This window comes from Pseudopodoces humilis, chromosome 4 (genome assembly GCF_049639895.1).
Source record: "Pseudopodoces humilis isolate 2021_Gansu_Grassland_sample_001 chromosome 4, ASM4963989v1, whole genome shotgun sequence".
NCBI lineage: Eukaryota > Metazoa > Chordata > Aves > Passeriformes > Paridae > Pseudopodoces > Pseudopodoces humilis.
Window position 1 is genome coordinate 33,857,667 of NC_142203.1, and position 13,274 is coordinate 33,870,940.

At 37.1% G+C, this 13,274-nt stretch overlaps 1 protein-coding gene across 11 annotated transcripts in view; it reads left to right on the forward strand.

Moving 5' to 3' along the window:
* The window catches only part of SLC44A1 (solute carrier family 44 member 1), a 72,051-nt gene that overhangs the window by 14,935 nt on the left and 43,842 nt on the right, over nt 1–13,274 (forward strand). For all 11 annotated transcript variants that reach the window (XR_001331971.2, XR_001331970.2, XR_001331969.2 and 8 more), the window contains exons 2-4: nt 560–649; nt 2,748–2,890; nt 10,362–10,498. Coding sequence is in view for 8 of the 11 variants with exons in the window: in XM_014258819.2 (XP_014114294.2) it covers nt 560–649; nt 2,748–2,890; nt 10,362–10,498 (370 nt within the window). In the remaining 3 variants the exon portion in view is untranslated. The remainder of the gene's footprint in view (nt 1–559; nt 650–2,747; nt 2,891–10,361; nt 10,499–13,274) is intronic.

The following is a 13,274-nucleotide window of genomic DNA, read 5'->3' on the forward strand; positions in this document are numbered from 1 at the left end:
CAATTTACCTTTCTGGCACCATAACAATACAGATGAAGGATTTCTTCACTGAAGTGTTAATCTCAGCTGCCTTATGGCAGGTAGAAAACTGTTCCTTAAACAGCAGTTTATTACCTCCTTTCTACATCCATAGCTCTTTTTCAGCCTGCCAATTGTATTTGAAAACTTAGGGGTTTTTGAAAAGTTTAATATTTATCCTTCCTGGAAATCAGATTACTGAAAGGTAGCTGTGAAAGACTGCAATAGGAGATACTGTCAATTTCATGCCATTCATTTCTGTTTTCTGGTAATAAAAAGACAAGTGAAAATAACATGTTTTGTGGATAAATCAGCTATTTTTTGGTAAATAACTGTTTGATGGTCTAGCTCTTGTGGAGGCACTTATTTTGAAATCTTACATGAGCCTTACTCTTAAAGTCTTTCAGCCAAGGTTCTTCAACTATCTTGGTATTGAAGATGGCTCCTGCTGTACATAAATTACCTGTAGAATAGTTTTCTGCCTTTTTCTATTATGAACAGACAAAGTGTTTTTAACCTTGTGTCTCTCTTCTCACACAAGAGTTCCAAGCGAGAATGGAAGCCTCTGGAAGACCACAGCTGCACAGATGTACCATGGCTGCTCTTATTCATTGTCTTCTGCATAGGAATGGTGAGTAAAACTCAGCAGATTTTGTAAATGTTATAGAGTTGAAGAGTTTGCATTCATAAGGAGGGAGTTTTAAAACCTATCAGTAACTTAATCACCAGCAAAGATCAGGATATATTTACATGGGAACTATCAGCTATAGAACAGAAATGGGTAGTGTGTGCATACTTTGGTAGGCCTTTGGTAGGGATCCATAATTTATTGTTGGTGTCAGTTCTTTCTCTAGCTTCTCTTCCCCTGAAACTGCAGTCTCGGTGGTAAGTGATTTTTTCAGCATGGCAAATTATCAGTTGACTCATGTACTTTATGGGACTCTGCATGTCCCAGAATGGTAGCTGGAAGTCTGGTAAACAATTCTGTGAATCACAGTAAAGTTTTTTTGTGAGAAAAAAAGATTCTGACTATCAAAGAGCTAACTGGGTTTTTGTTTATTTAATTAATTTATTTTTATTGTATACTTAGTAGAAGCAGCTATTGTTAACAACCATATTACTAATGATAAGATCTTTTTTCAAAGTTTTAACAGTTCGGTCCTCTGTGATGGACCCATCACCTTTTTCAAATCAGCCTCACAACACTCTATACTTTTTATTAAAAGACCAAACCTTTGAAAGCTGCAGATTAATGAAAATTAGAAGTACACTTCTTTCCATCTTACTTTGTTTCATGATCTGGTGTTTGCTACTCTTCTTAAACAGAGAGTAAAAATTGCTGCTTTGTACTGCTGTACTGCAAGCAGGTGTCCTTTGGGGGATTAAGTGCTCTCAGCCTTCTTTTCTGCTCTTCCTCAGTCTCTGGTTTTTGGAATAATTCCATTGAAAAGTTTCTTCTGCTTTCCCCAGAGTTTTTTTCAATGGTTTGGCTTCAAATGTAAAAATCATAATGATTATTTAAAATCATATGTATTGCAGTATCACTGTAATGTGAATATCTTAAAATTGCAAAAAGCACAGCGCTTCCTGAAACATGTAGATTTCTTTTGCATTTGTTTTTTTTTCTGGTTTGTTGATGTTCCCTGATTATTTGATTATTTATCTGTTCTTCCAATAATAAATTAGTTTCCTGTGCACAAATGTCCCAAATTTTCCTGTCTAAGCAATGTAATATACAGAGAAATCATCCGACTAGGTCACACAGTTACCGTTCTAGGAGAGTTCACTTGCAGGGTGCACCGCCCACGTTTTCACTGTTCCATGCCAACGTCATTACCTGTTATAATCATTTCATCTGATCCTGACACTGCCATCTGTTGCTCCATACACTTGTCTCAGCTGTTTATTCTGCTTCCACTTCTCAAATCTTAGCCTGTCTCACATGTAAAATCAGATCCTTGGTGGTAGTGGAGTGAGCTGATGGTTCATTTCTCCCTGACAGTGGTTTGCTAATGAAGCTTTTTTGGGTCAGTGTCTTGTTTTCACAATCATTGCCTTAATCTTGGTTTTGCTTGTAAAATATCTCTGGAAGTTCACAGCAAGACTTGCCTACTAAGGGCATTTTCCATATTACTTGGTCTGAACCATCTTGCTTTGCGTCTGTTTCTTTCCTGCATTTAAAACCAGCATTTGAAACCACAGTGGCCTTGACCTGGTCACTTGCTTTAAGAGAATTTCCTTAAAAGAAACTTGTGTTAGATAGGCATCTTAATTCTAGCTCATCTTTGAAAGTACTTAATTTAAAGGAAAGAAAAAAAATCTGAAAGCAAGAAAATCTGGATTGGGAGGAATTGTCTAAGATGCATAGCAATCCTTGAAAACTCCATCTCTTTGCTTGTAGCTCTCCTTCACTGCCTGCTGTTGCCCACTTACTGACTTCTCCCTTCTGCTTCATGCCCACTTGCTGACAATATGACTTTCAAATAGACCACATACAGGAGTCTTAACTATGCTTGTATAATATCCAGTGTTACATATGTGAATCATCTCTTAGCTTGCATTCAGTTTTATTACTGCACAGCAGTTCTCTGTGGTAATCCTTGTCTTTCCTTTTCCAGTCTGAAAGAATTTTTAGACAACCTCTGTTTAGAAATAAATTAATAAAACTGACCTTTCCCAGATGTGAAACAGAGTATCGCTAAACTGTGGGATTTTTTTTATTCCTCCAGGGTTTTATCTGTGGCTTTTCAATAGCTACAGGAGCAGCTGCAAGACTGCTTTCAGGATATGACAGTTATGGAAATATTTGTGGACAGAAAAATGTCAAAGTGGAGGGAATAGTCAACAGTGGTCTGGACCTCACACACAAGAAGTAAGTATGTGATACATTTTTTGCATTCTGTAAATCAGGAAAGGCAAAATCTTTCTTTGGGAGTGGTTTCAAATAAAATGGGAAAAGGGACATGCTAACTCATATACTTCTCCTTTGACACTTTTCTCACTTGGAGGACGGCAATCTTTTGTAACAACCACAAACATTAGACTATATGTTGGCAGACATGCAGTATGAATACTGCTCATAATCAAAAGTAATTGAGGAATTACTTTTTCCAGTATTGATTTCATGTAGGACATTGTACTAGGCCACTGGAAAGTCTTGTTTGTTAGATTTTTAGGTGTGACAAGTATTCTCAGATTTGGGAGCAGGCTTTGATAGCAATGTTTCCTTTTGATGTTGTATGCTCAGTTTCTGCCACTAGGAGTAGGGGGAGATGAGATATATCTGGTGCATTAGAGTAAGACTTTAAAATTTAAGCTATAGACAGAATGTACATATGTGACTTGTGGAGAAAATGCACAAAACTTTAGAAGTGCACAAAGCTTTGATTAAGCAGTGTCCTGTTAAAACAAAGTTCAGGTACTTCCTATCTGTTGTACAGGAAAGACATGACAGTAATAGTAGTAGTACCGGAACTGTGGGAAGAATTCTGGACTGACAGGTTGAATACCTGTGAATGTCTGTTGAGGTCTGTCTTGTCAGTCAGACAAGCTCAAAGTCCTGTACAGCTTGCGTGACTTCAGAAAGTAAACTGTTTAGTGTAGTACAGTAATGTTAACTGACAAAAAAACCTGGCTTTTTCACCATCAATTGCTTCAAGGAGCTGAAAAGTTACTAATTTCTGAGTATGACAGCCTTTTGCTTCACACATTCAGACTAACAGAAATTTGTAAGTTATTTTGGAAGCACACTTTCCTGAGATCAGCTTATTTTGAGTTGCTGTTCCAAAGACTTATAAATACCCATTTAAGATTTAATATGTAGATAAATAATTGGTGGTAACCAGAAAGATTTGAGGTAAGTAAAATGTCTGGAACTTTTTACAGCTATCTTTTGTCGGAAAAATAATTTCTTAATCTAATACCATCTTTCAAGAGGGTTGAAAGGCTTAAAGCTTATGCAACATAATTTTCATACATTTTTACATAAACATTTTAGCACTTTCAACACCCATGAGTATAAAGTACAAAATTATGATTCTAGTGTTCTGAGAAAAAATGCAAATTTTAAAATCATAATTTTACGTTTACCTTTAGAAAGAAATGGTGTCTGAGATCATGCGAAGGTAGAGAAATTCAGACACCTTATTGAAATGTAATAATTAATATTGTAATAGTCTTCTATGTGTGACATAAGTCAGAGCATCATGTGGGAAAACATCCACCACTAAGTAAATTCCTCTTGTAAATGCAAGCTCAAAAGACAGCAGATAGACTGTTTTCAATACAGGTAATTGAGAGAACCTGTATTTTGTCAAGAAGTCTTAAAGAGGTTCAAAAGAATTATGTTTTTCTAACAAAGATGCCATGGCTTGATGCATGATCTAAGCAAATTAATAGATACACACATATGAGTTATAATAATCTCTGTTTGGTTAAGAGAAAATCCTCTGCTAAGGCAAATTATTCTTTAACTGTTCACATAAAGTGCCTTGTATAGTCCAGGGTATCCAGTTTCGGAAAGGATTGGTTATTATAATAATTGGTTATTATTGGAGTGATCCTTCCTTCTCCATAGTTTCTTCTGAAAAATTGCCAAGCAAATTAAAAAAGCTATCTGCTTTGCATCTGTCTCTAGCAGATGGAGTTCCTACAGTGTCTGAGGTGGGGTTCATGGGAGTATTTAATGCTATTTTTATAGAAGCATTTTGCAGACAGACTGTAAAAATAAACTCTTCTTCCTGTCTGTACATTTCAGTTTGTGTAGAGAAAGAAAAGACTTTTAAGCTCCATAAATGGGGCTTTGAAAACATGAAGTTATTCTCATTTCATTTTGCTTGCCGGGTAAATCCATTTTCATTTCCTAGTTCAAGGGCTGAAAAACTAAATCATCTGTAAAAATAACATTTTCTTCATTGTATGTGACAGACAGCAACCCATAGGCACTGTCATGTGGAAGTGAAATTGATGTTGTCTATGTGGATATGGAAATCTGGGTGGTAGGGGTGAAAAGCAGAGTTCTCACAGACATATGATTTGCTTTCTGTGTACATCAGATATGCTGAAACCAGTAAAATGAAATATTGGGAAGGAGGATTTTACAACCTGGTCTCATGAACAAAGAGTGGATCAGACATCCTTTTATTTTTACAAAGTAACCACAAAACACTTTAATAGTCTGTTTTCCAGAGTCAGGCATAGGATTATACTCTAGATCTGGCAGTGAATTCTAATTAAATCTATCTCCTTCAAGTAAGCTTCTTGCTTTACAAATTCTGATAGTTATAAGGGGTTAAAAATGACCTTTTATTTGCAAATAAAGGATAATCACAGCAGCCAGCTGAAATGCTAGTTCAGGCTGGTTTTCCATCGCCAATAAGTTGTTATTTGGACAGAATTTAGTTTTGTGCTGTACTCAAATACTAGATGATGCTATGCAGAATAGTTAGGGTGGCATTCTGCCTGAGTGCCTGCCTTTGACCCCAGGAAATGCTTGAAGCTTAGGTAATGGGAAGACCCAGGGATGATTTGTAGCATGTACACAGAGAATTTGGTTGAATGAAACTGTATATGCCCTACTGTTGAATAAATTTTTGAGACTAGACTCTCATCTCCATTAGATGGTACAGATCAGTTATGGTATGTGGTAGCTCTATTGATGTGCCTTGAAAAAAGAGAACCTGAACAAAGAAATAGCTGGGGAATTATTTCCCTTGCAGTGTGAATTCCCTATCTCTTACATGACAGCCTGGACCAAGAGCACTATTAGGGCCTGGGGTGGTCTTACTTTTCATTGGTTTGCTGTTGTGTTAGCAAGTGGTTGCAATGTGGTCATCTTCATACCATCTTAGGCTGGTTTTTATGGGGGTTTCGCTTGGTTCTATAGTCCGTGTTGCAATATGGTCATTCCAGGTCCTGTAACATGCCATATGGGATGTACACTCTAGCTGTTAATTTTTAGATAATATTTAAAATGCTAGCTTTGTCTAAGTGTTTTTAATGCTCACATTACTAGTTATTGGTTTCATCTTATTGCTCTACAGCTGCCTGAAAGGATGAGGAAATCAATCTCCTCTCCCAGGTAACAAGTGACAGTATAAGAGAAAAGGGTCTCAGACTGTGCAAGGGGACATTTAGTTTGGATGTTATGACAATTCTTTTTTTGCCAAAAAGGTTATCAAGCCATTGAAGTGGTGGAGTCATCATTCCTAGAGGTATTTAAAAAATATGTAGATTTGGTGCTTAGGGACATGGTTTAGTGGTGGTCTTGGCAGTGCATTTACAGTTAGAGTAGATGATGTGAAGGGTCTTTTTCTGATGATTCTGTCATTCTAATTCTGCCTTCTTCTAGTTTAAAGCCATTCCCCCTTGTCCTTTAACTATTTGCCTGTGTGACAAGTCACTTTGTCTTTTAGAGAAGCCCCCATAAGTACTGGAAAGCTGCCAAAAGGTGTTTCCACAGCTTTCTCTTCTCCAGGATGAACAGCCCCTGCTCTCTTAGCACATCTTCATATGCTCCAGCCCTCTCATCATTTTCATGGGTCTCCTCTACTCTTGTAATGGGTTCGTGTCTTTCCTGTTCTGGGCATCCCAGAGCTGGTTGCACTATAACAGCTGGGGGATCCCCCTCAGGGTGGAGTAAAACTTCATTTGTTAGTCATGCTTCTTTTTATGAAGTCTCAGATATAGTTGGCTTTCTGGGCTGCAGGTGTACATTGCCGGGTCATGTCCAATTTTTCATGCACCAGTACCTCCTTCTCTACAGGGCTGATAGTGCATAAAAATGCATAAATGTGCATATGCTGTAAGTCTACTATATTGATTTTCAAGTAGCAAACATATTTTCATTTGCAGTGTTGAAGCATCTCTAACAATATGATTACTTTGTTTACGTCAGTCTTTGTATTGCTGATATAAGTTACTTCTTTATTAGAAAATTAGTCTATTGCTGATTGTAAATAACTGAAATTACAGCACAAAGCATGTAATGACATTCTTCTAGAGAGAAACAAATTCTGTCCTGTGGTGACACAGTATGAAATTTTCTGCAGTAAAATCACTTATTTTCTACATGTACTCTTTATAAACAAAAAGAAATTAACTTTTCTTCTGTAATTCTGGTTCCTAGAATTTTAGTTCTTGTTTTAGCTGCGATGAAGTAAAAACAATGTTAATTATCTTGTGTCTTCCAAGGCCACAGATTTGATAGCCTGGAGTTTTCTGTGCAACTCCCTTATTGCTGTCAGAACTGTCTCTTTACCATAAAATGCAGTGTTTGAATTACATGTGCTGTTCAAGGCTATGCCCACACTTCTGTCAAAACTGTGTATGATGCTGTATGATGCTGTAATTGCATTGTATTTGTAAACTTCCAGATTTGAGTTAGAATTGCAGCATTTATTTTACAAAATATTCTGGCGATTAAAATCGTAGTTTGACCCTTGAATTGAAATCACTGTAAAAGTGGGATGAGTTCTAGCTTGCTAATGGTGACATTCCTGATTTGGTTTCCTTAGGAAAATTCAGAGAGCACTCCATCCAGGAGCTGGAGTCCAGTCCTACAGCTCCCAGAACCCAGGGTCTCTGCCTAGGCTGAGAGATGTGGATGGGCAGTACCCATTGACATAGCTGGTTACACAGACTGACAGTGACAAGGTGCTGCCTTCAACAGTGGTATTCACGAGCGCAGCCAACCATGTTCCCTTGTCCTCACAGGCTGACAGTGGCAGAAGGTCACTTGTGTAGGAACACACATGACACTTCACAGGTTCGCAAGCTCACACACTTCTGTGGATTCTCCAAGAGCCAGCACAGCACCTTATCCACCTTATGAGTTCCCCTAGTTTGGTGCTAAGTGTCAAACACTCATGCAGTCATTCCACAAACACCCACAGAAACCCTCAGTTTCCCCCCAGTAACACCACAGACCCTCTGCTCACACAAAACTTCTCACCTAGACCTCCCTACTCATTGTCTGATATGGCTTGGAGTTTGCTAGTGAGTTATACCAGGAGCTGGACACAGTGATCCTTGTGGGTCCCTTCCAACTCAGTATTTTCTATGATTCTATAATTTGCATAGATCTGGAGAAGGTACAGGTGTTCATCCCCATCAGTAGCCAGCACTGCAAGGGCTGTGACCATCTATGCTGAGTCTATCAACTCTGGCTGCTTTTTTTTGTGGGCACAAATTGTTCCCACCCCAGCAGCGCATTGCCAAGATCCCTCCCTGCCAATGGCACTGAGACTCCATCCACTTTGGTAGCTGACACCAGTCCTGTGGCACCCAAACCCCTGGCCTGATTCCAGTTGCTGACACCAAATTCCTCACACCCCTGTCAGTCCCCACAGTAGCTGGTGCTTAATCCCTGCAGCACTTGCAGCATCCATGCACATGGGATAGAGATTAGATTTATGCAAAGAGAGAGTTAAAAGCTTTAGTAATAGGACAAGATAGACTGCAGTAATCAGGTGCTGAGGTCAGATAACTTACTGACCAACATCAGTTTGCATGTAACTGTTACTTTTACATCTCTGTCTGCTACCTTGTCCCATGCATGTTGCCTCTGCTGACAGGGTCCCCACTGACCCCTACTACATTCTGCTCTTAGGAGTTTGCATCTCTATCAATTGCAAAGTCCCTGTCCAATTTTTTGATAGTCCATCAATTACTGTCATTGACTGGGCTTGTTTCTGATTATTGTTTTTATTAAGTGGACAAGTTTTATGTCTGAGTGTCTCTCTCCTTTTCTTTATCTCAGCTTGGCAAGGTCCTTAGCCAGATAGTCTTAGTGAAAAATAACCATTTTCATAATCCACATATCCTTACCAATTAGTGGCATTGGCCAGGTTTGTTCCTATCCTAGCCTCCCTTGCCGTATCAGTCAGCTTTGACTCTGTAGGCTCTTTTTGGAACTCCTTTGACCAAATACCCTCAAAGAAGTAGACACTGTTCTGCCATGTGCACTTACTGTATGGGATAACAACCGGAGGAAACTTCAATTAATACAGCTTTTGTATGTCTTAGTACCAATTCAAGAGTATTTTATTTGAAATAAGGGAGAACTGTGGCTTATTGCTTGCATGCAGTAACTTTTACTGTGTCTGCATGACAGAATTTTCCTGTTTACACTTGTTTGTCAGATTTCAGTGGTCTTTCTATAAAGTCCGAAGATGTCTAGTGTGTAATGTAGAAGAGAAATAGGGGTGGATGATTTCACTGTGAACTTGAAGAGGAAAGGAATATTATGAGAATGGAAGTAACCTATTACCATGTTACAGTTGATTTAAACAATATGGGTTTTGATAGACTTTCAAGGAAGACTGTACTCTACAAGAATAGTAATCATTCTTGTACACTGACACTGGGTAATAGAACAGTAGACAGCAATTAGCATATAGACTGAAGGTGCTCAGGGAGGACCTAAATGCTTTTTAGGAGTGAAAGGGATTTTACTGGTTACAGAATGAATTCCCATTGTGAGGACTGCAAAAATAGAAATAGCATTTTATATGGCAGATTTCTGGTGTTTTCATATGATGATGTTAGGTAATATGAAGAGAATATTTCAACGCTTAGTACATCATTAGAACTGCAGGCATTTAAGAATTGTTCACCTTCCAAAGAGAAAAGCATCTCCATTACACCATCATTTATCCACGAAATTCTGTAGGGTTGTCATAAATATAGCCAGGAGATGTTAGTTAAGAATCTATAATATGTACTTCATGCACTGGATTTTCAAATGGCATTCATTGTGAAAAGTTAGCAAGTAGAATCTCTTCAAAATACTGCCCTTAAACATTAGATAATTTTATGTGAAATATCTGAAGGAATTTTATTTCTAAGTAAATACTAAAGTAATTGGTTCAGTCATGGCATGGAAAATCAATCTATACTAAAAAGCTGTTCTTAATTACTGGTGCTATGTGTATTCATTAATATAGCTGTGGACCTTTTCTTTTTTGCAGAATAAGAATGACTTTATTTGGTTTGTTGGGTTTTTTGTAAAAAAATTGGAATTTTCTAAGTCAAGTTTAAGGTTGGAGTAAAGCTTTGTGAATGTTTGGACTCATATCTGTGAAGAGGCATGGCAGGACTACTGTTTTTATGAGTAGCACCATTTTAATGGACTTGAATCAGGTAGAGTTAAATACCCATATGTTTGTTGTGCATATGTTGAGTACAAAAATTCTTTTGATCCACACATTTACAATAATATAAAATTTCCTGTGTTTCTGGGTAAACTGAATCACTCGGTCTTGATTGAATCCCATAGTCTGAAATTTCGTTCAGTGTAAATTGTTAATTAAAATAAAAGCAATTTACCTTTTTTCTTTCCATAGATATGTATTCTTCTTGGATCCATGCAACATTGATCTAGTACATCAGAAGATTAAGTCTATTGCCTTGTGTGTATCAGCTTGCCCAAGGAAAGAACTGAAAACTCTGGCTGATATACAGAAATTTGCAGAAACTAATGGTATGAAAAAAATAGCTTTATTTTTGTTCACATTTTCATGGGATTTGAGGAAAACATATGCATTAACTGAGTTAAAAATTAAGTATATATTAAGAAATATTAATAGAATTAATGTGCTCTTTTCATTAAGTTAAAACATTACTGTATCTTACAGTATGATAGTATTCCATTGTGCCTTGGGCAGTTTGGAAAGCTTGTTTTTAAAATAGGAGTACAAAGCGTAACAGGCATTTGAGGCAATGTCTGACTATATGAAATATTTTCAGCTCCCAGGGAAATATTCTGACATTGCTGCTTAACAGTAGTGCTGTTGAAATGTTCTCATGTACAGGAGGTTAGTGAGAGCCGTGCTACTGTTTAATGGCCCTTGTAGCACAGAGTATGGCTGTGTATGTGAAAATATTCCTTCTTTTATTCAGTACTGTAGTGCAGTTCTATTTTGGTTTTGTTTTGTTTTCTTACACTTTTCTTTAAAAAAAAGTGTAAAGGAAACTAATTGCATTGACAAAGGAAGTATTATACCTTGTCATCCGTAAGAGCAGTACTTCTTCTCTGTAGTAGTAATACTGGCATTACTAGTTCAGTTCCTATTTTATCAGTCAGTGGACTGTAATGCATGAGAAGTAACCAGCCTTGTGACATACAAAATAAAGATCTAAAATAAATTTGAGGAAATTTCAGGATTTTTTAGCTATTCAAGTGGGAACATCTTTCTAATATGTGGGAACATTCCTAAAGTTATCTTTTAAAATGATGCAGTAATAGTTCTTTGCAAGGTACTTGACTAAAAATGAGTCAGTCTGGATGACCCAGTTCAAAGCAGTGGAATTGATTACTTTTCATAAAAGAAACTGAAATGTTTACTTCCGTACTAACACAGGTTATATGAGTACAGAGTTTGAAAGCAGAGCAAGTTGAAGTGGCCCTGGGGCACTGTTAGTGCCCTTGGTCTCTCACCACACTGTACCTGCATGCCTGGCTGTCCGATATTTGAATTGGGAAGCTGAACTCCTGGGAGGCATCACAGCTTTCACAGAGCTGCACAAACAGCTTCCTCATGTGATCTGTGCATTGTTGTCAGTTACAAGTGAAAATAGTCAGTATCTATAGTTACATTCTTTACTTCTTCTCTGAGCATGCTGTGTTTTTCTTAACTAATGCAGGCCAGGCCTTTGTTAGTAGAAGTGAAGGTTATCTGTGGTGGACTTTTAGTACATCTTGAAGCAATGGAATTCAGCCATGTCTTTATCACCAACATTGTTTCTATAAGTAAAATCTCTTATTAATTCTGCCTGATATATGTTCAGTATAACTATCTTTTAAAGTACAACAGAAACCACTCTTCCCAAAACATGCTATGCTATGTCTTGTCCTCATGATTCTTTGTTCTCTTTTCCTGAAAGCTTTAGATTTTAAAACCTCAAGGTAATATTTTCTTAAGTTAATATGACAGGCAATTTTTTCAGTTTACAGAAGCTTGGTCAAAAGTATGAAAACTGGCGGTGGAGCAGAACAAAATCACTAATTATTTCAATTCCTAATTTTCATCATATGTTTGGCTTATCAAAGACAGGTATTACACTAAACTGAGCTTTCCTTTTATATATGAAGTCTGTGCATGACTGAAATCACACCATTCAGAGAAATATTGTCATCCTCATGGTTATATGTCTGCTTAAATTTTCACCAACCTATGGAAGTTCCAAAAAATTATGTTTTGCAACAGATGAACAGCTTGTTGGTTATCTTAACAGTTGCATATAGATAGTAAAAGTTCAAGTGTGACTCAGCCTTTTAGCAGATCAAGGATAGTGAATTAGTACCAAAACCATAATGTTCAATAAGCAGAATCATTTTTCTGAGATCCACTTTGTAACTATGATAGTAGATTTAAATTAATTAATACTAGGATTAGGTTTGGTAGTCTGTTTTAGCCATCAACTCCACTGTAAAAATAGTAATAGTAATAATGAAATTTGAGGACCTTGAACATGACTGCAAAGAGCTTAATTTCAATTTCTGTGTTTGTGATGATATATAATTATAAAATAGAGTTCAGCTGTCAAGTTCTGAAGAAGGAGGGCAAGTTGTGTTTGGTTTTGTGATAATTGGTACTGAATTTTTCAGGCTCACAACTTCTAGCATTCAAAAAGAAAAGCATCTCATAATGTTTTAAATTTATAGGTAAAGAATGCAATTCATTCTTAATTTTGCACTGTTGAGCCTATCTGAAAGCTTTTACCCTTCCTGCATCCTGAAAATAGCAATTGTCTGGAGACAGACCGTGTAGGTTGTTGCATGTGCTTTTGTAGAGTTGGCTGTTTTCACCTGTCTGATATGCTATCCCTGAAATCACCTTACTTGTCCATGCACCTTGGAAGTCTTAAAGGAATTACTGCTTAAGAACCCTTTCTCAACCCAAAGAAATCACCTGTTGTGCCTTAGTTGCCCATCAAAAGGTGGTGTGATAAGTTCAAATAAATGTGTTATTGAATCTAAACATCTTTATCAAGAGCTGTAACATGTAAAACATACTAAAACATCTTTGTACTGACGAGTGATTTAATCAATACTACATATGAATTTGCATCTAGCTTAGCATTTATGGTATTTTTACTAAATAATGAGGCATGCACTTGATTGCCTTAACACAAAAGGACAAAACTGCCAATCCCAAAGATTCAGAACACTTATGGCAGAGGCCATGTTTGTTGTGCATTTCTGCAAGTGAGATTATAAATAAGCATTTAGAGCAGGGAAAATGCTTTATTGAGGC